Source organism: Melanaphis sacchari, unplaced genomic scaffold (genome assembly GCF_002803265.2).
Source record: "Melanaphis sacchari strain LSU unplaced genomic scaffold, SCAv2.0 Contig487_pilon_pilon, whole genome shotgun sequence".
NCBI classification, from domain to species: domain Eukaryota; kingdom Metazoa; phylum Arthropoda; class Insecta; order Hemiptera; family Aphididae; genus Melanaphis; species Melanaphis sacchari.
Window position 1 is genome coordinate 48709 of NW_020271324.1, and position 27404 is coordinate 76112.

At 29.2% G+C, this 27404-nt stretch overlaps 2 protein-coding genes across 7 annotated transcripts in view; one reads left to right on the forward strand and one right to left on the reverse strand.

Moving 5' to 3' along the window:
• The window catches only part of LOC112598388 (ribosomal protein S6 kinase alpha-5-like), a 38388-nt gene extending 22925 nt beyond the window's left edge, over nt 1–15463 (forward strand). Inside the window, exons 2-7 of the mRNA XM_025344822.1 lie at nt 7660–7872; nt 7970–8108; nt 8638–8764; nt 8879–8927; nt 10133–11197; nt 15006–15463. Of these exons, the coding sequence (XP_025200607.1) occupies nt 7660–7872; nt 7970–8108; nt 8638–8764; nt 8879–8927; nt 10133–11197; nt 15006–15351 (1939 nt within the window). The 3' untranslated portion in view covers nt 15352–15463. The remainder of the gene's footprint in view (nt 1–7659; nt 7873–7969; nt 8109–8637; nt 8765–8878; nt 8928–10132; nt 11198–15005) is intronic.
• Nucleotides 15464–19675: 4212 nt separating this feature from the next.
• Nucleotides 19676–24017, reverse strand: LOC112598385 (interferon-inducible double-stranded RNA-dependent protein kinase activator A-like). 6 transcript variants are annotated; one of them, XM_025344817.1, is made up of 9 exons: nt 23653–24017; nt 23388–23497; nt 22833–23152; nt 22588–22741; nt 22374–22521; nt 22135–22310; nt 20198–20442; nt 20027–20135; nt 19676–19966 (listed from the first exon to the last, which is right to left on the reverse strand). In XM_025344817.1, exons 3-9 carry the CDS (start codon nt 23148–23150, stop codon nt 19830–19832), a joined length of 1287 nt encoding a protein of 428 aa, XP_025200602.1. In that variant the 5' UTR covers nt 23151–23152; nt 23388–23497; nt 23653–24017; the 3' UTR covers nt 19676–19829. The 6 variants fall into 6 exon arrangements, with proteins under 6 accessions (XP_025200602.1, XP_025200599.1, XP_025200603.1 ...); XM_025344814.1 differs by having other exon boundaries at nt 22833–23214; XM_025344818.1 differs by having other exon boundaries at nt 22833–23497; nt 23850–24017.
• Nucleotides 24018–27404: the final 3387 nt, after the last annotated feature.

The window sequence follows — 27404 nt, forward strand, 5'->3', positions numbered from 1 at the left end:
TATGATCTATTATAGGGTGACATTGTTTTATATTATGTACGTAGAAATCGTACACTTTGCCTCACCATATCGGTGTTTAATCGTCGTTATAATCATAAAGAAACTCCTCGGCCTTAAGTTGGCGCCCGGCGTTCAAGACCGAAACGGCTCGATTACAATATATTATAATATTATCACGTTACGCGTTTTCGCTCGCACAGTATATAGTATAATACCTAATTATTAAACGCATATCCCGCGCGGCAAAACGTGGAAAAAATAACAAGGACGCTAGGAAAACAAATTGTGCAGAAACGTAGTTATTATATGTACAATTTTATCGTGTGTTGGATCGATTAAAAATCCGATAAAACAAAACCATTAGCCGATTACAAATAGCCAACGCTCAAGTCCATAAATAATGCATCCATACTACACTATAGATTTTACTACTCGGTATTCATTACAAGCAGTATGAGGAAACTTACTATTATATTATCAAGTGCATGCGTGAATTTTAAGAATGTCACGTGGCATTTTATCGCACCATGGTCGGTATTGACTTAAAGTTTAATTACAGCCGCGATGAATCGCATTTATTAAATCATCTGCAAAAACTAGATATTATGATAATATCATTATCATTATTTATTTATTTAATTTTTTTTTTTTTTTTTTTTGATGAAACGATATTATTTTTATTCAGCGACTGATGAGAGAACAATTCTATTAATAACGATTAGAAATTAATTTCGTAACTTAGCAAAAACGATTTATCTTTCCATTTTTTTATTTATGTGTCACGGATGTATACGGTAACTTAAGAGATACACGTCATTATAAATTAGTTTAATCTTTAACTGTACACTACACATATTTTTATTACGTATAAAAAAATCAAAATAATGTGGACTCATATTATTTGGTAAAAACTCCTCGTTAAACGAATACGATTTACATTCTTGAAAGAGAATATTCAAATAGATATTTAATAATAATAATAACAGTATATAATGATTTACGCGAATCAGTTTCACAGGAAGCGAATGCGTGCGCGATATTATGATGATAAATAATTGCAGCAGTCGACTTGTTTCTCAATAAAAAATGGAGTGCGATCATTATAGCAGTGCAGTTTGTACATAAACGTGACGACCGTGATGGATCGGATTGCATAATATTATAATACATATTTTAATCGTATTAGAATCAAAAAATTATATTATTCCCTTACGATAGTATAGTATATTCATATGTTATTTGAAGACGTTCTGCATTTATTTCCCAGCTGTGCCTTGTCCTCGGCAGTCAGGTTTCCGCGTATACGAAATAAATAATGGACGCTAGGTGACAGCCGTAAAAATTATAATAACATAAAATTATATGTACGCGTAAACTCGTGATACAAATATTGATGGTCTGTACGATATTATATTATCAAAGAACATAATATATGAGTCAGAGATGATCAGTTCTAGTCAGAGTTGTTTATAAACTTTAACTTCATTACGGCACCAAGTAGAACTTTTTCATCAAAACATGTCACCAATTAATACTACCATAAGTAAAAGTGATGTATAATGCATAAATTTCATGTGTTATTATTGTTTATGTTAAACTATTTTCATATTATTTTTTCTAACTATACTATATATTTACTCTAAATACTTACATTGTAGAGAATTATTATGACTTTTCATGGGTAATACTATATGAGGCACAACTGTCTGTATTATTTAATTAAAAAATAATGATCATAAGATTACTTTTAATTTTATGGTTATCTAATTTTTATTTGATTAAAATTCTTTGTTTTAAAAAATATCACATCGTTATTTTTTATAAAGTGTAAGAAAAACCTAAGTCTTAAAAAAAATTGAAAAATATATAAATTAATATCGGACTGATCTCGAAAAACAAACTGATACCAAGCTAGGTTGAGTTTTTTATGTTCTGGAACGAAATAAGTTATACATTTAATGAAATTTTTCCAAGTCTAAAAATGTAGGGCCATTATCGATACAGACCTCATACATAATATTATATAATATTTTTAAAAGGTATGTAGTATATACAATGAAAATCGGTTACAACAAACAAATTTTCATTTTTTTTATTTAACTCACAATCATTAAAATAGAGACTTTTTAAAATTATTTGTTTATATAATATAGGTATACATAATATAATATACAAATACAATAATATCTACTCCTTTAAGCTATAAATTGTGTTAACTTAGAAGGTTATGTGTGAAATATGAAAAAATTATTTAACAGCAATAAACAATTTAAAGTTAGAAACAATTAGACGAAAACAAGTTATAATGAAAATAATTATACAGACAAACTTAGAATATAATTTCTTTCATGGCCATAGTTAATTACAAAATATGAAACTAAGTATCAATTTATTAAACTAACAACATGCAAAAATTATTTTATTGATAAAAATGTTTTTAATAATTATAATTTCTTTCTGTGAAGTATTAGATATTTAATTAAAAAGATTTAGACTTCGATATTCGACAAAATATTGGCTAAAAGATTTTTAGTATATTATTTTATAGGCAGATTATAAGTTTTGTTTCTTAACTAGTAAAATCTTTTTAGTTACTTTTTTTTTTCATTTAATATATTTACTATGGTTAGTGGTTACCAATGGTGATAAGTGATGAATATTCACACATTCACTCTATAATATCGTACAGAGGCGAATAAACAAACAACGAATTTTATAATAGTTTACAATTCGCCGACGCGTGCAGGTATGTTATCACAGTGCAGAGTGAGAATCTCAAACAAAAATTCTCATTTATTTTTTATTTTATTTTTTATTTACCATAACCATGGTACAATGCGTATATTATAACGAGACGTGAGAAAGAAAATCTGGCGGTAGACTTCAAAAGAAGAGAAAAACGGACAGTGAACGAGAGAGTCCTCATCGGCGTGCTGCATGGTGTATACGCCTGGTCATTATAATGGGACGACTACGACTTGGCGATTTCTCTCATCGGGTCGTCCCCGCCGCACCGAACTTAATACCGACAAATATGGGTCGCCGCCACCGACAAACGCATCATTATATATGATGTCCACCGATTTATAAATATACAATATTATTTTATGTTATAAAAAAGGAGCTGTGAACGGCCGACCGGTTCGTCAGCACACCAAAACTGTTTTCATTTTGATATATATATAATACCACGCACGTTGCTATAGCAGCACTACAATACAATATTGTGTGTATGGTAGTATTGCAATTTTAGTGGTAATGATATAGACTGTATAGAGTATACCATGATGACGGTAAAAGAATCACCTTAACCATAAGTCACCACGCGATTGTCTGCGAATATAACATATCAATAAGCGAGATACACTCTATGACAGAAACATCTCGAGCGCCGAACCCGGTAGACGATCGACGATCGGTTTATAACCGCGATGGTTTCAAGTTAGAAAAAAATTTACCTCAGCAAATGGTGCATTTGATGCAGTTTAATGTGCAATAGTCTGAACCATAATTTAGATTTGTTATGTAGCAAAAGCAAATGTCCTCCGAACGCCCGCTCCAAATTTGATCTCGATTGGATCGACACGACTTAATACTACCTACACATTGATGTATGTTGTTAATCTATTCAATTATGTTTGAAACGAATTTATTTATTACATAATTAGATAAAAATTATAAATTGTTCTCTTACCTACAATTTTGCGACCTATTTTACAATATTATGAATTTAGACTTACTAAACTCATTAACTTGTTAAAATACTGCAGGTATACAGGTTTGTCTATTTAATAAAATACTTTAATATGTGACGATTTATGATCGCTTCTATCGCTGTTGTCTTGTCTGTTGTGGTCACGTATCTTGAAATTTCGCTGAGAAACCAGCTGAATAAGACAACAATGTTGACTTGCGAAAATTAAACGTACGTTCACGCCCATTGATCGATTAATACAATATTGTGCGTGTCTGTATATATAGGTATTATATACATTATACACAACGTCCGAATTTATAGTATTTTCGACGACACCGTAAATGGATTTACGTCAAATCTAAAATGAAATACGAGCGTTGAATCGCACCAAATGTTGCTAAACGAGTGACCGAGATCCGGTGGAAGTAGTCACAACCTTATACGTCGCGTTATTCTGCGTCTTTATAGTATATTACTGTTTTACGATTTAATTTTTAAGAAATTATTATGAGAAAAAAAAAGACGAATAGAGCGTATTATAATATTATATTGATAGTTCATACTAAAAGGCTAAGATTAAAATATCATTAAACGGAATATCAAATCGTACACAATATGCTGTACTACAATAAATTAATATGTTCGGTATAATTTTTGACATTTCAACATTTTTTTTTTTACGTTATTTGTCTATTAAACTCATTAATTCGACAACTGAATACGAAAACCTCTTATTAACCGGTTGCATATCACATTTTGCGTCATAACATTATACTTGACACCAATTAGGTCCTCCCACTGTAATATTGCTGCACCACCGGTAAATTATAACATTGAACATATTTTAAACAACGCCACATAAATTTATGTTAATACTGTCATTTAGATATTAAATTTTAATAAAACGATTACAATTATAGAAAACTAGTATTGCACTTAACAACTATCAATCCACTCTTTTGTATTATGTAGTAATTGGTAGGTACGTTTAGAATTACTGTCAATAGAGATTCTACTCCGAAGCTGGTCAATTTAAAATTTTAATATAAACGTATGTAACCAAGTTTACTGCATAATATTATTTGTGACTTGTGTTACTATATAATATGAATAAAGACATGACGTGATAATCAAAAAAATGAACTCCAAATGAACAAATGCAATTTCCAGATATAATTTCGAAATTACCTTAGCGAAACATTACTATTATACGTTTTACACTTTTTTATTAAATATACGAGTACAATAATAATTGTATGAAAACCATAAGTATACGTAAAACTAAAGTGTATCGAGTAAAATAAAAACATTGTATTTACACAAACACTGTAATAAGAATACATAATATTGTTCCAAGATCGTTTCCATACAGTATTTAGATCAAGATACGTATAATATTAACATTTCGAAGGTCTGTGGTAATTATCAATTAAATAAGCTGTTCTAATCCGATGTCGTGTAATCACAAGCACTCTACGTATAATATAGTATACGTATTAATAGGTGTAAAATAAATTTTGATTTAATGCGATTGGCGTTTAGTATGACAGTCATAATATTGTATGTATATTTAAAGCGATTAGTGATTACCATCCGTACACCTATGCATAATCCTACAAAAATTACGTTATGTAATCTGCAGCTCAAAATTTCTAAATTATTTTCAGCATGGATCCGCGTCCAGTCATTTTACTAATTATACTGCTTCAGTGTAATTTGGACTAAGTCGTGAAAAAATTTGCAATTTTTATTTCATGATGGACGTTTTATTCGTTGCCCTTTACAAAATGCACAAAATATCCTCTAGTTTATGAGTATTATATATAAAAAAAACAAGGTACCTACAAGATGAACGTAATGATAAAAATAAATACTTTCGAAATGCATAGTTGCTGTGTGACTGAAGGCGGTCCGTGTTCGCCATACGCTAACGTGATCACTTACAACTGTTCGCTCATGCTGGAACTTAGTACAAAATATCTGGCGATGTGCTGTTTAAAAAAAAAAAAATAGAAAAGACGATTCAATACCCTGATACCCTATGACTACACCACAATGTTTCAATACGGAATACGTCGTAATATAACCTCATTATAGACACGACACTCATAAAATTAATTGTACAGTTTTAATCAGTAAATATAATATTATTACGCCCTTACCACATTTGTTGTACATAATATTTCTTTCGTTCTTATAGAGTGTGGTCGCTGTTAATCGTGAAAAGGTATAAACATTTTCATAATCATAACATTTTTGACCAATACGTGATTATTCTTTTCGGTCGAAATCAAGAATTTAACCATTATGAGTTATAATTCTATGCTGAAGTTACTGAGTCAGAGTGATAAAATGATAATTCGATGACGATCCCACCCAGAAAATTTTTGGGCGTTTGCAATAAATCACGTGCTTCTATCTCGGAGCATGACACCTACGCAGGTTTTTGGCGCGGCGCCACATCGTAAATCGCGAACGCACGCGATCTTCATTGTCCGATCTTACCTACGTTTATAGAGATAATCTGCTAAGACCACCGTACGGGTATAATAATTAATAGTTTATCGGTGGTAAGGTATAAGGCTGGATGATTCTTATCGTAGACAAAATACGATTTCTAAAGTAACAAAAAATATTCAGATGATTTATTTTTGGATTAATATTACAGCACTTATACAGTTATCCAAGTTTTTTTTTATGAAAAAATCATGCATGTTCGTACTCGAGACTGACGTTATCGTCCAATATTATCATGAGTCATCGAAGAGTAGCTTGAAATTTTATTAAACACGCGTCATGATGACGAATATGCAAATACTACTATATAACTGGTTCATAATATGATAAAAATGTGATCAATAAACGAGTACAACATTTTCATAAGCTATATAAAGTATATACTGTTTGTAAAATAAGTATCCAAATATTTATAATTTATTTTGATTACTGTTTGGTTTCTAAAATAAAATGAAAAAAATTGTTTCGATTCTCCAAAATATATTAAAAACCAATACCAATTTTAACTAAAAATAAGTTGCAATATAATACTTATACACGATTAAAAAAAATAAAAATAATAAAAAAGACTAAAGAAATTGAAATGTTAAATTTCAAGTGCTCTTAAAATATCGGTTCTTAAAGTATTTTCAACACGGCTCCAAACTCCAATCACGAATCAAATTCATAACGATCCTAAACTATGTATGTTTACATTTGGATTTCGGGCATTTTCGATTCTAAAAGTAAAATTATCCGACCAACGAATATAAAAAAATATTATACGCATAATAAACGCACACTATAATATTATAATATACTCGTCAATAATATTATACCGTGTTCTGGGCGATAATTAAAAACTTTTGTGATGCGTATTTACACTTAAAATATGTACCTATTGTTAGATATAAGACGCAAGTTTTCATTATATCGTCGTCCTTGGTCTTGGCCGATCGTAGAATGTTAGTAACTCCGGTAGATACGCGTAGGCCGCCGCAGACATTACTAGCCATAAAAAAAAATTGTCGCGAATCTTCTTCAAATCGTTTTTATTATTATCATTGTAATGCTTTTCAACGCCACGCCACTGCGACCATAAGAGTGTGTGCATGAGTATTTGTTTTTTTAATATTAGCGTCACGGACGTTGTTTAGTATAATAATGCGACTTGGAGTGAAAGAAAACTACTCGCGTGAGTTCAGTTCAAATCTAACGAATTACTTATGATTTACTGGATCGAAAAATCAATAAAACTAAATGTTAACAAAATGATTTAACTTTTATGTTCAATATGTTATAAATTATAATATTATATTTTTAATTGTACGCCAAGGCAGTTTGAAACGAAACGCGTTATCCGTCTAATTATTTATAATAAATATATTAATTACTATTATGATATTATCTACATATAATTATTTTTATTTATTTGTTTCAATATCATTTTTTTTGTTTGATTGTAGAGGTCAATTTGCATCAGTCAGACGGTGTACTTCCATCGAAACAGGTGAAGTATTTGCGGCTAAGTTTTCAAACCGCACAAGATTCGGCGAAGATTGCAGTCCCGACATCCATCACGAAATAGCTTTGCTATCGCTGTGTTCACCATCGCCGCGGATTACCAAACTGCATGATGTCTTTCAAACGGCCAAACAGTTGATCATTGTCATGGAATAGTACGGACGATATTATATTATTATAATTGTTTTACAAACAATAAAACTGTTACTCTTATTATTAGTATGATATAAATGTACGATTTATGTTTTTTAGCGCTCCGGGAGGTGATCTGCAGAAAGTCATCGATGACGACAACGTACCATTTGAAGCTGACGTAGTCAAGTTCATACACCACGTGGTCGAAGGCTTGGCTTACATGCACCAGCGGAAAATCGCTCATTTGGACATCAAAGTGAGTGCAGTGGCAATACACGTGCGCCAAGGTTTTTTCTACATTTTTATCCAAAAATAAAAGAATAAAACAGTCCTTAAAAATCATGACATTGGTGACACACTGGTTTCCTGGAACGTTCCAGGTCCAAATGCGGTGTGCGTATGTGCGGTACACGTGCTTTAAAATACATTACGCCACCCACGAACAAACGAACGGGCGCCGTCACGATCTAGATTCTATATAGACTCTATAAAGAATAAAGATCGATATCGCGATAAATATTCCTGGATCAAGGTCCAGCCCCAGCCGGCAGGAAACCTATAATATCGTCCATTATTATTAATATCGAATTAACATTATATTAATATGCCGTTTCGTGTTCGGCGTTCGTATTGTTAAGGCCGAGTATGCTAATGGCGGTATACATCATAAATTTAATTCGTGACCGACCGCAAAATGACTTAATATTTTATATTGACGACGACGACGACGACACACTTACAATTTCAATCCCATGATTAAAATTTATAAATTTTTATGTTCACAGCCTCAAAATTTGGTGTTGATGGGTGCATTTCCCACTTGCGACGTCAAGCTTTGTGATTTCGAAATATCCCGAGTGATTTTAGAGGGTACGGAAATCAGAGAAATCCTTGGCACACCCGACTACGTCGGTAAGTACACCGTTCTAAAAGCGATTTATGCATTTATTTGTTTACTATAGAATACCTAAAGTGTTTTGAGAAAAATATTTTAAACATAAATTTAATCAAAATTTACGTTTTTAGCTCCAGAGATACTTCATTACGAACCAATCACGTTGGCCGCAGACATGTGGTGAGTAATTCACTTATATTACCAATACAAGTTTATTTCAGATATCATCATTAGGTTTAATGATCTTGCATGTTCCCAAATATAACTATTTTAAAGGTCATTCGTTCCCACAAATATTCCATTAACTCATTAAAAATGGAAATTCTTACAGAAGTGTATAAAAGGGGTGATATATGGGTCAGATTATTATCATAATATTATGTAAAGCAAATAAAAATCAAATATTATATTATTATAAATTATCTTTATATATATATATATATATATTTTTTTTTTTTGAAAGTCCTAGTTCTATAAAAACATCAGAAAAAAAATCTAGAAACCATCAAACATATATTAATTATAATTTATGTGGTTAAAAACTCAAAATTTAATTAAAGAAGGGAGGGGTTCGGGGTAGTCAGTAAAATTAATTTGATATAATTTATTTAAAAAAAAACTTAAATATATATATTATAGTTACTTCATAATAAGTGCATCAATCATACATGTAATAATAATACATAATGATTATTATTATTTCTTATATAGATAATAGAGCTATATGCTATTGTATATTATTTATAAAAAATATTAATCACCAATCTCACTTAGTAAGCTGATTCCTCACGTTGGAAGAAAATCTCGACAACAAGAGGAATCAGCTTACTAAGTGACAAAACATCGACAACAAAGTACAAACTTTAATACTTTTACATGATAGTTCAAACAGACTGTTATCGTAAGAAAATAACATAAGTTTTCGTTCAATGTTATGATAGAGCAATCACATTAACAAACATGTACGATAATTTATTTGGAAAATCTGGTCTATATTTATTTTTTCACACTAAAAAAAAGTTTTATTATTATTATTATTTTTATAAAATAGGTTAATAATAGGTATCTATTATATTAAAAACCTTAAAATTTTTATTTATGTATAAAAACCTAGGTAAGATTTTTCCATTGATCTCTGTCCCACAAAAAACTTTTCAAAAAGTCCATCACTGTTTCCAAAAATTATATTTTATTACTAAACGAGATTTAAAATTATTCATGAGATTCTGTTAAACAATAGATAATTTCCAATATGTATTGAACATTATCCGGAATTTATTTTTTGAATCTTGAAAAATTTAATTCTCGGGAATCATTTCATTTGACATTTTTTTTTTTTTTAAATATCATTTATTTACGAACGATTGGTGCTTATATTGTTGTAGGTCACTTGGCGTGACTACTTACGCACTATTGACGGGATTTAGTCCGTTCGGCGGCGATACGGACCAAGAGACATTTTGCAACATATCGAATGCTGACATCGATTTTCCGGATGAGCTTTTCGAAGATGTATCAAATGAGGCGGTTGACTTCATACAAAAACTGTTGGTCAAAGATCCTAAGGAGAGGCTGACAGCCAAAGAGTGTTTGAAACACCCGTGGCTAGCAAACCTTCGCAAGTCATCGTCCGGCAGCAGCCATTCTATGCACCACCACCAGCAACATCAACCAACTTACCAACAACAGCAACACCAACAGCTATTGGTTACAAAACGTACTGGATGCAACACGTGTGCGGGCGTTACGCCATCGAACGGTGTTAGACGTAGCGGTGGAAGTTTGCAGCCTTCGTACCTATCCAAGTCTCGAGAAGCGCTTTTTGAGCGGATCGTGTCCAAGCACATACGGGAAAATGACATGAAGAGGTCATCCCTGTTGCACGAGTCGCAGTACGCATCCAGCCGAATGTGCGAGAGCCACACGTCTTTGGTGTCTCGGTCCCGACATGGCACCCGGACATTCAGTAAGTCTAAGGAGAAGCTGTACGGACTCAAGAGTCTGTCCCGGTCCCAAGACGTACTGGACATGTGTAAGAGCATCAAAGATCTGAACGAAGTGGATAAAATTGCCACTGTCGGTAACCTACTGATGAGTCTCACTGGCGTGTCAACGCTGCCAAACTCGTTGTGCTCGTCTACCGCTAACATATCTGTATCTCAGAGCCATATACCCGAGGGCTTAACATCAATAGATGATAAGGATAACAGCACAACGAAAAACGGCGATCGCGATACCAACACGACTAACACTGCTTACACAAACACCACCATCTCTGTCGACATTACCGACACTGAATCCATTAAAAATACCACTACCACAACCGCAACCACCACGACCGCGGTAACCTCATCGCCGGACCACGCACCGCGATCTGAGTCTCCTGCTGGCAGTAGTACCAGTGGCACCAGCAGCGTAGAACACTTTTACCATTCCGACGAAGAGCCCAGGTAAATCCATTATTTAGACTGCAAACGACAGTGGTAAATGATAACACATTAAGATTGTCACATTTAGGTGGTATGTAAAGCTCTGAACTTGGGGTAAGAATTCCTTAAAATTCGTTCGAAATAATAGCGTTCGGTGTCTGCTAAGACTATTGTTGTATTTACTAGATCGCATTAATAGATTAAATTGCGTTAATAACGTCTTAATATAAAAATTAAGCTCTTTTTTAGACAAAAAAATTCAATAAAAAAACCTGATAGCAGATCTTTATATCCGGTTATCACTACAATTTTTATGATAAAATACTGTATCACACTTGTACAGCTTAAATTTGTATGTGCATAAAATTATAATTTATAAATTTTATATTTTCGTATATTTTCGTTAATAGTTACGTGATTTATATTCCGTAAAAATAACAATTTTAAAGCTGTTTTTACACAATATTTTTGGCTCAATAACTTCCTACGTTTTTGAATCTCATAAATTAACATGTGTTTAAACGCACTACCACAGAAAATATCCACCCTATTAACATCCCACAGATCAATATAATCACTGAGTCATCGTTATCTGTCATGCGTCGAGAGCCGGTCTGATAAATCGCAGAATAAATTGAATTTAACGACTAATGTTTTTCGGTCTGCGAGTCGAAGTTCATATGCAATTTTAAATATGATTGAACGATGTCAGTAAAAGACAAACGATAATATTTAGCTAGGTCAACATAAATATAAAATCCATGTCATTTGACTCTTGATATTACTTGCCAATCACCATATACCTAATATTAAATATTTTGCTAATATTATACTTAAATGTTCGATAATCAACTAAATTTTCAATTTTCGTGTGGGCTTTGATAAAATATAAATGAGTAATACGCGAGATGCTTTACTATCTTGAGTGCATAGTTATTAATCTTTTTTTTTCAATATCTATAAAATATACATTTTTAACAAATATATATTGTATTTTTTTCTAAAATATTTATCATATCAGCTCGATTTTTATTTTTATTAATCCCTTTAATATCTTAACAAAAAGGCACGTCAACTTTATTGACCATTAAAATTATGCGGCTTTCGTTTTTTTCAGCTTTTTCTCCCCCATAGATAGTTAATATAACCGCACTACTTATTATAATTTGTCTATCATAAAAATATTTACTTATCATATTAATATGAATAATTAGAACATCGTAATTTTACTGATCACAATAGTCAATAATGCTCGACTTTCAAAATCTTCTCTTCCATCAATCAATAATAACAATATGGCAAGCGGCTGGCGACATAATGCATTGTTATATACTCGAAGTTTTATAACATAATAATTTATTATATTAATGTTATTGTAATATATTATGTGCATTGCGATAAAATATCATAATATATTGTCACGTAGTTAACGATATCGTGACATATATTTGCGATTGTTTTATCGACAAGTAAAAAACTTCAGTTGTGATATACATTATAATTTAAGTAACCAACGTGTAATAGGTAGTACGAGATCAACTTATATTTTTAGATATTGATTTCGCGTAATGTCGATAAGCTCTCACCTAACTTTCTAAAATCACACCAAACTTGACATCATGTGTATAACTTAACCGCGGAATATATAAAATTACGATAAATTACACGAGCTTTGAATTGAAAGTAATTTACCTTTTTAACAACGTCGCACGTGAAATATGTACGGATTTTGATAGAATATTTGCATTCTTACTTAAAAGCAGAAAGCTTTTATAATTGTTGCATTTAAAACGCATAAAAACGACAATATTAGGCATGTTATTGTTTTATTCATGTAAAAGTCAACATTTTTCATACAGTCAACAGTAAATGAAAATGTCAAGGTCCTAAAAAAAGATCAACGTTGGTGTATAAAATTAAGTACATACCTAATAAAACTAAGATTAATTTGTTTTTCGAGCGTTTAACTGATAAACAAGACGAATAATTGATGTATCGTACGCGTACAACGATAAAATTATGTTAGTGGGTGTCAAAAAAATAAAAAAACTGTAATAAAAAGCCATAATATACATTATATGGTTTTAGTTTGATAAAAATACCAATGAAAAAATTATAAAAATATTGTAATCATAATGTGCGTACCTACCGATAAAAATAAATAATATTAACGAAAAATAAAGCTGTGACGATAATAATTATTTAATGTAGCTATATATCAAAATTATATTTTCAAAACATTGTAAAAATACTGAAAACGAAAATAGTTATAGTATTAATTTCAATATAATTAATATTTAGAGCAAAAATTTAAAAAAAAAAAATGTTTTTTTTTTTTTATTAAAATATTTTAAAATATTGTAAAAACATAAACATTAATTTTTTTGACAGACAAAAAATATTATAACAACATTTTACCCAAATATCGTAAAAATATTTTAATCATGTTAGATAAAATGATTCTGTAATACATAGAAACAATTTATTTATAAAATATTTATAATATATAAATATATTGTTTAATAATTGATTCAACATACTTCTCAATGTTCAAATGTTTAAAAATGAATCAGATGTTCTAAAACTTTTCATGGCACAACTCGTTTTGAAAATTATTTAAATTTTGGTGACCTACAATAATATCGATGAATGACCTTTTTTTTGCGGTTTCAAGGAACAATTACTTAAGACAAAAAATTAAAAAGACACATTCTAAAGAACAGTAAATTTTGTTTTTAAATTTTTATCAAGGAATATTTTTTATTTTTTATTTAATTAGTAAAAAAAAAAGTATTAATATTAATAGATATTTAATTTTAATGTGAATTTTATTATAAACTAAACTGCTTTTAAAAATTAAATTTAAAAAGTACATTAAAATATGAATATATTATTATATAAGCGTGTAACGTAACATAGACAAATATTTCCACGACCTGGCTGAAATAACCATCGTGATCTTCTGTAAATGTCTGAAAAGGTCACATAAAAAATATATACAATTATTTACTTATGTTCTTGTGAACGTGTGATTATTCACTATAATTATACAGAATCTGTTGGGACGTATTTAAGTTTACGTGTCGTCGTTTGTTAAATAATCCTGTGTGTTTAATTTAAAATTTTTAAGCTCCTGACTAAATATAAATTTAAAAACTACTTATATACCTATTATAGTCATACTGCTCAAAATAAAAATAAAAAATCTCAACTGTGATATATATAGATATTATATTTCTGTGCTGTCAGAATCGATACTATAATATACATTGGTAAAACTATGGGTTCCAACATATTTTTCTGATTTTATATTATTTTGTACAAAAGTATAAATAAACAAACTATTAACTCAATAAATACTATATAACTATATAAGATAGAACAATTTAATATAACAAATATTTTATAACTATAAATAATAGTTTAAACTGTCGAAATCTCATTGATGTTAAATAAATATAGGTATGCCAAAAATATGAAAGACGAGTACATATACCGCGATAAAGTAATGTAAATAATCGAACGATGAAATATGAATTCATAATAACCGTTAACGAATCATATTTATTGGACGTATATTGAAATCCCAATAAAGATTTTCGGGACACCGAGACACCCTAAAACTTAGTTGATCCGTATTTTGTAACCCATCTAAAATTTACGAAACCCGAGGTGACACGTGAATTGAGGTGCATCGTATAATAAAATGCAACCAGATATATCATAAATCATAATAATGCCTATAGCCTATTAATATATTATTAGATGTAATCTATCATTATAACAAATGATTGACTGTGACTCGTTTTCTGTCCTCTGCCCGCCATAGGTTTTCGGTAGCCCAACTGGTCAAGGCGTTCGACACGCACCAGGAAGTGGTAACTAAACGGTCGCTGGAGGTGACCATGAACCCGGATGCCAAACTCAGGATCGCCCCCACGACGGCGGCGGCGGTTGACCAACTTACCGCTGCCGAGTTTCCGACCGGACCGAATGCCCTACGACTATTCATACCCAACATCGACATATGCGGTGGTGAATCCGCGGCCTCCAAGAGGACTCGTGCCGCGGGTTGTGTGAGTGGAGTAAGTGCCCCCCGAGACGGCTGTGAGAGTATCCGGAGCCCCAATTCGGACAACCGACACAAACGTTCAAACGTGAACGACTGCACATGATACCAATCCAGCCGATGGTAACCACTACGATCTTCCCCATATTTATTTCATTATTATACATACTATGATATTTTATATTAATTGCTAGATTATTATTTTATTTTTCTTAAATATGAAAATATTTTAACGTGTTATTTTATTATATTGTGTCTTGTTGTGTGTACGATTATAATATTTATTATATGTCGTGAGTGCAATAGAATATAATTATCATTATTTTTATTATTATTATTATATTGTCGCGTGTATTTTATCGTATTTGATTGTATTGTACAAGTGAACGGAGTGATTATCACACGTGTAGATATATGCATACAATAAATAAATATTATTTCTACGAAAAATAAATATAATGTTTTGTACAACATCATTATACTTCTTTAGTCATCTATTATATTTCATATCTTATAATTATTAACATGTTTGTATCTTTCCATCACGAAAGTCGTCACTCGTACTACTGTCTATACTATACGACATCACAATAATCTATAATAAGTTGTTCGTATTCTGATTACTGCTAAATGTCTATAACCCATATCATTTAATTATCAAACGTCCAACAACAATACAAATGGAATGCCGTCCCATTTTGAAAAAATACATACTCGTACAGTCGTACTATTTTTTACTGATTTTATAAATTAAAATTGTTATGCCACAGGGTAAGAGATATTTAATCGATTCAGTAATAGTAGGTACACTAAGCTCAAATTTTGTCACTAAATGTTTCATATAATACCCATAACTCTAAACTCATAAGGTTAAGCGACACGCAGTTTACCCCACTACAGATAATTTCTGAATTGATCATAAATACTTTTCGTTTATAAAGACCAGGAATTAAAAGTAAGAAATTCGTATTTCCTACCCCAAGGTATAACGATGATAATTTTTGTGCCTACTACCTATAATAGCTAACCTCTTATATTGTCACAATTATTATTGGACCATTTCTATCATTTGTCACATTTGATCTGCATCAATTTCGATATATATTCATTATTCAACAATAAAATAATCACTATATTATCTATACATGTGTAGATGTGTCGTGACAATCTAAAACGCACTGTCTTCATTTCCAACCTTTTTCAATATTGATTGATTTCTGTCAAAATAATAAGCTCATTATAAAGATATATGGTAATTAGGCTAAAAAATGTATAATATTTTAAATATAAACATGGTTTTTAATGTTAAGCCGATATAACTTTTTTCTAATATTCGGCAAACCGATATAGAACCGATTGAACCTATGTTTAAAAAACGATTTTCTGATATTTAAAATAACCCATTTAATGGTTAAAAACTTGATACTTACATAATATGATAGATGTAATGTCAATATAAACATTAAGTAGATTGAAAATAGTAACTTTTGTATTTAATCAAATTCCATTGTGTGTGTGTATTTTTTTTTTAATTGTGGGAAATAGTATGGCCTATTTCGGAAATAGTATGTTTTATAAAAATTTGAAGAATTAACACGCTTTACTCAATTCTCCCAAAAACAAACCAATTATTTGGTATGAAAATAATTTACTATGTTCTAACAAAATTTAGAAATAGTTACTTTTGCTTTTGAAAATAATATATTACGTCATTCATGAATTTTAAATTGGTTTTAAGTCACTTTTAACAATGAAAATAGAACGTTTAGATAAAATATGATATGTAATGATAATATGCTCGCATATCTTTACATACAATAAGCAAGCTTAAAAATAATAGATAAAGGAAGGGCGTAGCCTTCCGATACCCGTAGACACAACGGACCGTATAGTAACATCCTCCAGTACGCGTACTCGCCCAGCAATGGTGACCGATTCCGTCAACAGTAGAAGCGTCTCCGATTATCATGCTCATTAAATTACTAAATATTATGATACCTAGATATTCGTGTATAATATCACTCGATTCTAAGTTAAAGAACTGGAATACAGTTTCCAGTTAGGCAATTTGTGATGAAATATAATATACTCGTATGTATGTTGTAGGTATACATTAGATACGTATAGGTACTATCCTATAAATTAAAATAATAAAATTAGGTATGTAATTAATCGTCCTGATAAGTTTTAGGATTTAAGATCTCAAAAACTTCTTCAATAAATAGAAAATAAAGCAATATCATAGAGAACCACAATAACTATTAGTTTCAAAATAAAACTTCCTATATTTTATGTTTTTACCTTTTCTTAAATTTCTGTTTTTGTGATATCAAAAACAACAAATTACTAATTTAACATGTTGATATTTATCGACATTGTATCTATCTGAGAAAAGTATTACAGACAAGCAGACAAGCGTTTTAAATTTTTGAAAAATTTGCGTACATTTATTAGGTACTATAGCAAAAATAAATGTAGAATACCGTCATTTAAGTAAGTGGATATCACTACAGTACATTAGGTGTCGAGTAAGTAGGTACCTATCATGGGTGTGTTACATTATAATTTAATGATATATCAATACATGATACATACCTATTGTAATAATGTACTGACATATCATTATACATAGCTTAAATATAAATAAAATAAATAACGGTCGAGTATCCCTAACGGTTAATAATTCCAAAATAACTCTTTCATTCCTGATGAAAGGGACAACTCGCATTGTAAAGATCGCATAGAAATTATTGACATGTGTTAGTGACAATGAATCACAAGACGTGTGATGTTCTTGTGTGCCGCCAGAAACTGGGGAAGGCCGAACAAGGGATAAGGTTAGATCCGTGGGAACGCAGAGGCTTTTGATGAAGCCGCCAGCCTCTTTGGCTGAATTGACCATAATATAATTTCGTTCGACAGTGCATGCGCACTCAACACTCGAGCAACACAGGACTCTACGAGTGACAAAATTAGACTTTTCTGTTCAAAAACCTAAATCTAAAACCAGTGCTATTTTTTATTTGAACTCAAATGTTCAAAGAATTGTATTTTTATTTGTGTTATCTACCTTACCTTTTCCTAACAAGCATAATATGTTCACTGCTACGAATGGCGAATCAGATAAGGTGCGTGATTATTATTATACATTTTATTATTATAGTTTATATATTAAATTTAAATTACGATTTACTTGATCAAATTCTTGATTACACAACCTCGAAAACTCTCATCCGAAGATCAGGAGGAAGGTAATAATATGACTTTAAAAATGGTATCTGGTAAGTGATAATATTTTCCAGCACTTATAAGTGCAGAAATATATCTTCCTAAGTTATTTCTTATTTCTCTCTGCTAATTTTCTCGTTAATACAATATGAAAAACTGTTCCAATTGGAGACGGTCTATCAGCAGCCTGTACCATCAAGCATATTACATGTTTTTTTGATATACCTATAACTATTAAAGTATTTTTTTGTACTATTAATATTGCGATAGATTGATTACATTTTTGCCGAAAACATTGCATTTATATTATTATTATTTAGTATTTTATTATTAAAATAATGCATATATTTGTAGCATTATATTGTAATTATGTGCGTCTGAGCAATCATATAAAATTAAAATTAAATATTTAAATATAATATAATAAAATAATTTGAAATAGTTATGATAACCGATAGTTATAAGTAGTTAGTATTAAATAAGATAAAATTATAGGAATAATAGATAGCACACACGACACACACACACAGAGGACATTAGTTATAAAAAAATCGGTCAAAACGACAGTGTTCTTACTGTCTTTTTGTATAGACGATCACAAACAAGTGTAAAAATTAAAAGACTACGCAGATTGGATATACAAAGACATAAGTTTAAAAATTGTTTATAGTTAAAATTAAATATATGTTGAATAATTTGTTTATTGAAAAGTTATAATAAAGTTAATAAGTGTACTTGAGTAAAGGAAGTCTTGTAATTGTTTAATTCATACTGGTGACCTTTACTACATATTCAGAACATTTACTATAGCATGAATAGAGAAGTCGCTGTCAGGAGAATAAAGGTGATATAATGATTTGTAATTAATTTAAAGGCATCTAATCGAACCCTCTGATATTATAAGGTCTTTTTAAATTATTACAACTGTAACTATCTTCTAAATCATAAAAAAACATTTTGAAAAATAAAATACAGCAAATTATTATTCAAGAGAAAGTTAATATTGTTTAATTTAATTATTTATACATTATTTAGTAATATTGAAAAAAATAACAAAGTATATACCATTTTAATATAAACATAAATAATAAAATAAAATATTTTATGGATCTTAATCATTTAAATTAATATAAGAAAGGAACAGTGTAAACAAACAATATAATATTTTTAAAAGGTTTTTTATAAAACCATATATTAAATAAATAGTTTAGATTATTTTTAATATATATAGTAAGAATTAAGAGACCATATTGTGTAGGAAATTTTAAAAATTAGTATTGTACTAATATCATAAGCATTTTAAACACAACTGTATTAGGTATGCATGAGCCATAGGCGAGTTGCATTGATGTTATTCTACTTTTCTAACATAAGTTTTATGTATGATAGAGCAACATAAGCAGCCAATTCTTGAGCTTCTTGCACGGTACTGCCAGTACCCACAAGCAACAAATGAGGAGTGACAGCTAATTGCACTAAAATTCCAATATCACCTGAAAAAATATAAAGCAAAAAATAAAAAATGATTACTATTATTATAACTCATCTTTTACTTGGATCTTTATTCAACAGTGTATATAAAACACTAAATTGTTCTTCTTTTCCAATTGCACTTAAAATATCAATTGCATTTTTTTTTATTCCAATTGTGGAATGTGTATTCTGTATAAAATTAAAATAATATAAATAAATATAATTAGCATAGATAAATCAAATTATATTACCCTTAGTTTGTTTAAACTTTGATTTTGAGATGATTTTAAATTATTAAAGAACATCTTTAAGGATTGCAGAACTTCTATATAATTTAAATTGTCTCTTTCCGAAGTGTCTTCCAGCATAAAATGAGCAGGCAATTGATATTCAAAGTTCTTACCCTTAGAGATCGTCTGTTCAGAAATATTTTTTATTTGGTCATACATAAATTGAGCAGCTTCTCTTTTAGCTGCTTGCTTGGTTTTTCCCTCACCTATTAAAAAACATTTTTATTTTTATTATACTTATTTATTCATAACAGTATAGTAAGTGATATGATTTCATGACAAATAATATGTCGACAGTAATAAGTAATAACATATATAACAACTAACATGTTTGAAGTACATAGAAAAAATAACAATATTAATTATTATGATAGTAGATAATAATACATATTTTATAAGTTATGTCAGTTAAGCAAGAATTCTCGGAAAAAATAATGTAGAACCACAGACATTTTGATAAAAATTATATTAGAATAATTGTTTTAAATAACTATAGTCAGAATTCCCTTAACATATTTAATTATAAAATCAGATTCATCCATAGACCTACAAGACTTAAGTTCTTCATGAAACGATTTCATGTAATTTCTTTGGTAGATAGTGCGATCAAACTTAATACCAATTGTAAATGGTGTAGAGATGATAATTTTTTTTTTATTTTAAAATGTAAAAATTTTAAGCAAGAGTACCAATTGAAACTTAAATAGAATAAAAATAATTTTGACTATATTTACCAAGGCATATTAATTGTATTTGCTTGATAATATTTTCATCATTGATAATGGAATTAATAACATTATTTGCCAAATTAAAAGTTTAAATGTAACGTTAATTTACTTTGTTTATCATGAACTATTTTGAACGAGAAGACAAAGTATTATCTAATTTATTCTTTAAGTTCACTAACCTCGGCTAATAGACGGTTTATCAACAACTTAAATTTTCTGAATTTTACATAAACTATTACTGCAATTAAATATGTTCATCAGTAAATCAGATTAAGAAAATATAAGTGTAAACAAATCTTTTCATTATGAATGATAGATCACAAAGAACAGTTAAATCACATAATATAATCCACATAACTCACAAACACAAATTGACAAACTATTTTTATTTTTTTTTTGTAAAAAACTAATCTTAGTTTTAAAATGATTAATTATGTTATATAGATAAAACAAAATTTGGTATAATGAATAGATATTATTAAGATACCTATATTTTTGTATACAGCACACTAAACCAATACCATTGTAATACAACAAAATAATTGTGTTACATAACACTTTGTATAATGGATATATTATATAAACTCTATATTATAGGCACAACATAATTAATTGCTAAAACAATAATATATCCACGCATAACTGTTTAATAGCCAACAAAAAAAATAAAAAGCAACCTAATATTGTAAATTTTAATTTTCTTAATTTGTAAGTATATTGTTTCTAAGTATAATAGACAATAAAACTAAAGACAACTGAAATTGATTTGTAGTTATTTAAAATATATTTAAGATTCTATATCTATTTATACTGTAATTATATCTACATGGTCCTACAATTTCTTCCTATATCTTATATTTAACTAATCAGTGTCTGGCCAAGTTATTTTTTTAAAGGGGTCAATAAAAAATATTATAAGATGTTTGGGTCTATTGAGTTTTGTTACTTTGGTTTTTTCTAGGTAAATGGTTATGACAATAGACCAAATAAACAGTTAATATAAATTATTCATTTTTTTTACAAATATAATTAACAATTATTATCTATAAAAATAACAAATTCAATAATTAATATTTCTTATTTTAAATGTTGTATATAACATAACATAATATATAATTAAAATATATAACTGTTTAAGTTTTTAGATATAAGTTTGTATAAATTGCTTACCAATAGATTTGAAGTTCCTAAGAGAACATATCACGGAATACCAAGTTTTATGTGTTTCATTGTGTTCATCACGGGGTAACTCATAATTAGGTAACTCCCAATGACGAGCCATACACAACTCCTGCAGTATACCAATAGGATTTATTTTTGAAATTTCATCCATAATGTTCTCATCGCTGAAAACAAATATAAACCAATCAATCTAATTAATTAAATATTACTTTTATAAAAGTTCATACCTATACTTTGATGGACTATGTTTGTCCGGTGAAATACTTGAAGTGGTAGATGTTATGGTGTTGTTCCCATCATTGTTAAAAAATTTATCCAAAAAAGCAATAGCTGCATTTTCCTTTGCTTTTTTTTTTGATGAACCTTCTCCACGAACTATTCATTATAAATATTAAATAAAATGTACATTTATTAAAGATATAAAAACTATAAATTATTTACCAGTTATTTCACCACTACTAGCAATACATTCAAAAATTGGATTATGTACCTGGGGTAATATAGGAATCAACTTGTATTCAATTACTTGTTTTTTTAACAACATAATTTCATTGATTTTGGCAATAGGAGATTTAAAATTGTCAAGTTTTAGCTCCTAAAATCAATTTAATTAATTAAATGGGATATTAGTTAATATTGGTAGATTATAGTTGATAGTTAAGATATATTTTGTAAGAACAACTTACATTCAACTTTTTTGGCAAGTCCACTCTTTGCTCTTTACAAGAAGTTTGCTTGACATTTTTATCACAGAGCTTAAGTTTATAACCTGTCTGTGCTTTCATGTCATTAACTTGTTCCTGTTTCCAAGAACATGATGGTTCATCCAATGACTGCGGATACTCTGATAAATCTGTATCTATCAGTGGTCCTTGAGTCACACAGCGTTTGTCAGAGTATTTTACTTTATCATCAACTGATGAGTTGTGACCGGCTTCATAGTAATCCAGCATTTTTTTGGAGAAATTTTCAACCTTGGAATTATGGTGGAAGTAGCCAGACATAGCTTAAAAAGTATGTAATGTAAGCTAACTGCACTCTACAATGGTACGCTTAAGCTCACAAAATCTGTTTACATTATTTTACAATTTTAGACATGCCATAAATACTTATTACAGACTATGATCTACTACTATTACTATAATAATATCGTAAATAGGTAATGAATATAATGATAACGTGGAACGACGAAATCACAAGAATACGTGTACTTAAATAACTATTACATAATTATAACTTACTATTGTTCAGTGTTTACCCGTCTATTTATATACAACCCGTGAAATGTTTATAATTTGCGCTATCGAATGGTCTGAATGGGTGATTACAGCCAGAGCGTTTACACTTTAACCTTAATACATAAAATATACGATATATTATGTTTTGAATGTTATAATAAAAGCTACGATGAGTCTTGAAAACGATTATCACACAACTACGCGAAATAAAACCACTTTTAATTTTAATAATAAACATTAAACAATAGGAGCTGGTGCTCTAACGTACCTAGAGATTGACTAGTTGAGAAATACAAAGTATAAGAAGACAGAAGACTGGAGAGTGGAGAGTACCAATACCGACTTTAATAGTAATTACGATTACCGATTACCGAATAAGTTTGAAAATCGCAAGTGCGATTGTACACGCAAACGCGATTTCAGTATAACACACAAATTATCATTTGTTACTTACTCATTACTTACATCTAACCGAGCACAAACATAAGTCATAACCTAATTTACTTAATCTAATCATGATAACTTTTAGATAGCAAATTCATCTATGAACTATGAATTCAGTATGAAATATCAATTTTGTTGTCAAGCACATGGATTATTAATAAACTATTATCGGAAGGACAAGGAGAACTTATCTATGATATCATATTAGAACGTGATTTAATGAAAAGATACGGTGATAGTGTGATACCACTGATACCTACCGCTTGTATGTGACAGGATATGTGGATACCGATTTTGGCAGTACCACTAGGTAGCGCTACAATAATATTAATTATTTCACATTTTTGTTATTTTTTATTTCGTTACCTAATACCTTTAGACTATAATAATAATTAATAATAGTTATTTCAATTATTTCAGTTATTTGTAAGCCATTACCTACCAAGTACGAGTATGTTTACACAATATATTTTAAACTAATTACTAATTAGCAATTATTATGGGCTATTGCTCAGGACAAATATCTACGGAGAGAATAGTGTACTTATATTTTATTTGTATTTGTTGTGATGATTTATTTAAGAATAATAATTTTACCAAGACGAATATGTCTATGGATTTAAATGAAATTTTTTCAGTATGATGTAATTTTAATTCTTGTTATAAATCTATGTTTTTCCGACTACATACTAAATAGGTACCTAGCCAAATAATTGCCTGACTTGCAATCTATAATTATTCAAATTATTGACCGTTTAACATGACCGTATTAGAGGCCGTGGTATAGTAAGTTCTCTAAAATGTGTACGATCTCTTACTATTATCAGACTCGTGTAAGGGGATATACGTAATCAACAATTACTGCAGTATGACTATGACGTAACACCATAAATATAATAATATTTTGATAAAAAAAATTGATTTCATATTATAGACGTTTATTAATTTTCGGTTGAAGATGGCCGGAAGTTTTAAAGTTGTTGATTTGGCCTTTCGCCTATCCAGCCCGCCTCTGATTTTAAAGGAAGTATTCGTATATTCCAATTATTATGTTATATCACATCTCATATCAATTCAGATATTAAATTCGTGTATTGAATTTATCACATTATGTGAAATAATAAATATTTTTAATTCGTAGTAACTATTAGACATGGGTATAGACTGTTTTCAGAGGATTGCTTCCAAATCACAAAATACCCTCTCCCAGGCGTGGATTCAAGGGGAGCAGTAGGAGCGTCCCACCCCCGGTTAGATTTTGTTATTCATTTATATTTATATTATTTTGTTCGATCATTTAAATTTGGAAGTACAAATAATTATTGAAATTTTCTACAGTGGAAAATCCATGTGACCGATCATCTTAGGTAGTAGGTCTACATACTCATAGAATAATACAGTATGCAAGAAGCAATTTATTCTATGCGACAATGCGATGTATTTCATCTGGTTACATAAGTCATTCCAATAAATATCTACAAATCGTTTTCGATTTGATTTTATTCTTGGTTCCTATATAAGCTAATTCTTATATTTATTTTAATGTGTTGTTTTTTATACTTATATAATATTTATACTGTATGTTATTGATTTCTTTTTTTTTAACTAAAAAGAATAAGTTTAACTCATAATTTATTTGTACATATTTATATGTTGTGAGTTTTGATGGTGTTGTTAGATATAGGTAAGATTTTGTATATTTAATTCTGAAAAGTATTTTTTAGGCATATATTATGTTGATTTTAATTATGACGTTTTGCGTGAAAATTTTTTTTTTTAATTTCGCCCAGTGATAATTATTGCTTAAAATATCCACTGTTAAGTTTATATCCGAATACGACAATTTATGATGTGTGAAATTTTATTTTATATAGTAAAAATAAACTATAAGTCGTGATTGACAGAATGCGTTATTGTTTCCTGATAGAACTGACAGAAAATTGTTAAATGTTTCATTGTTTTGTTCGGGCGTCAAAAGAAAATATGAAAAAATTCGATAGTGGTAAACATTTTAGAACGAGTATACTCGTATGAACTTCAACGTTTGAAACGTTTCTAAGGTTGAAATTCATAAATGATAGATGCGGAATATTGGCTAATCTAGGTATAACACACTAAGGTATAAATGGTTATACACTTATACCATTAGTTCTCCGTAGACTGTGATATGTGGTAATAGTAAAGCTAAGTTCACAGCTATAATATGTCATCCACGGTCTAAGAAGATAGATTTTCTAAGGTCGTAATGTTGTCCGTCGTGTTGTGTTCGGGTTTCCCTCATATCGTGTTCTGGACAGCCGTTGTATTCATGGAATCATGGAATCATTCACTAACCATAATCTACTGTGAGTTAAGCTGAGCTCACATTTTGGACTATATAATGGTTATCTGCGGGCAGATATATAGAAGAACCTATTGGTATAGTCCAAACGGTGACATAAATCCATTAATAATAACTTATTAAAACTCCCGATATTTAAGATCCCGTCTCAGCAACCATTTTACAAATACTGCTATCACGTCTACTGATCAAAATTTTTTATATTTTTATTAAACCAGGTGTTTTCATAGTTTTGTTAAAAATATATTAATGTTATTATTTTAAATTAACATAAAAAATGAATATATTGATTTAATATTTTTTATTTTTTATTGGTGAATAGATAATATAAATAATAATAATAATAATAATAATAATAATAATTAATAATAGTCATTTTACAAGTTTTTATTGTTTAAGTAGACATTTATTCTTTGTAATATACGTACATGTTTAGTACTTATCTTAAAATATTTTTTTGAACTAAAAAAATAGCTTTATGTATTTTTTTTAAAGATTTTATTCATAGTAGAATTAATTATTACGTATCGAGCTTTATAAAATCAACATAAATAGTCCATTTTCACGAAACATTGAACGGTACCGTGGTATTATAGCCTGAACTCAACTGGGTACAATAACATTTTAATATTTATGTTCAGGTTGCATAATATCCATTAAATATTGTATTATATTAATTACTGAAACTAAAAATGCAAAAACGTAAAATTATTTTTAAAAATATCTACGCTGTATTATTATTCATAGTTAACTAGTTAAGAATATCAACGTCTTTATATTTTAATGTTATACCACGTACAAAGTATACAGGTATATCATAAGTACCTATACTTTTTAACTTTTAAGTTTAAGTGATTACGTGCCCTTAAACCCTAAAGATGGCATTATGTGTATACGCATTATTATTATTGTTATTATTATTACTACACGTGCGTGGTTAAAACATAATAGAATCGTTCAAATTAATTTTCGATTTAACTTAACTTATATGCATATATACTTACATATATTCATGTACTTTATTTAAACCATAACACACCGAAAATTGAGGGGTTAAATAAAATAACGTTTAAATGTAGTAATTTATAAATACTTTGTTGGAATGTGGATTTTTAAATTCTATACACATATATAGGTATAATATTTTTATTAACAACCATAAAAAATACTTATTGAGTTTTAATTTTCTAAAAAAATTTGAAATTAAAGTTTTAATTTTTAGGTATAAAGATGAT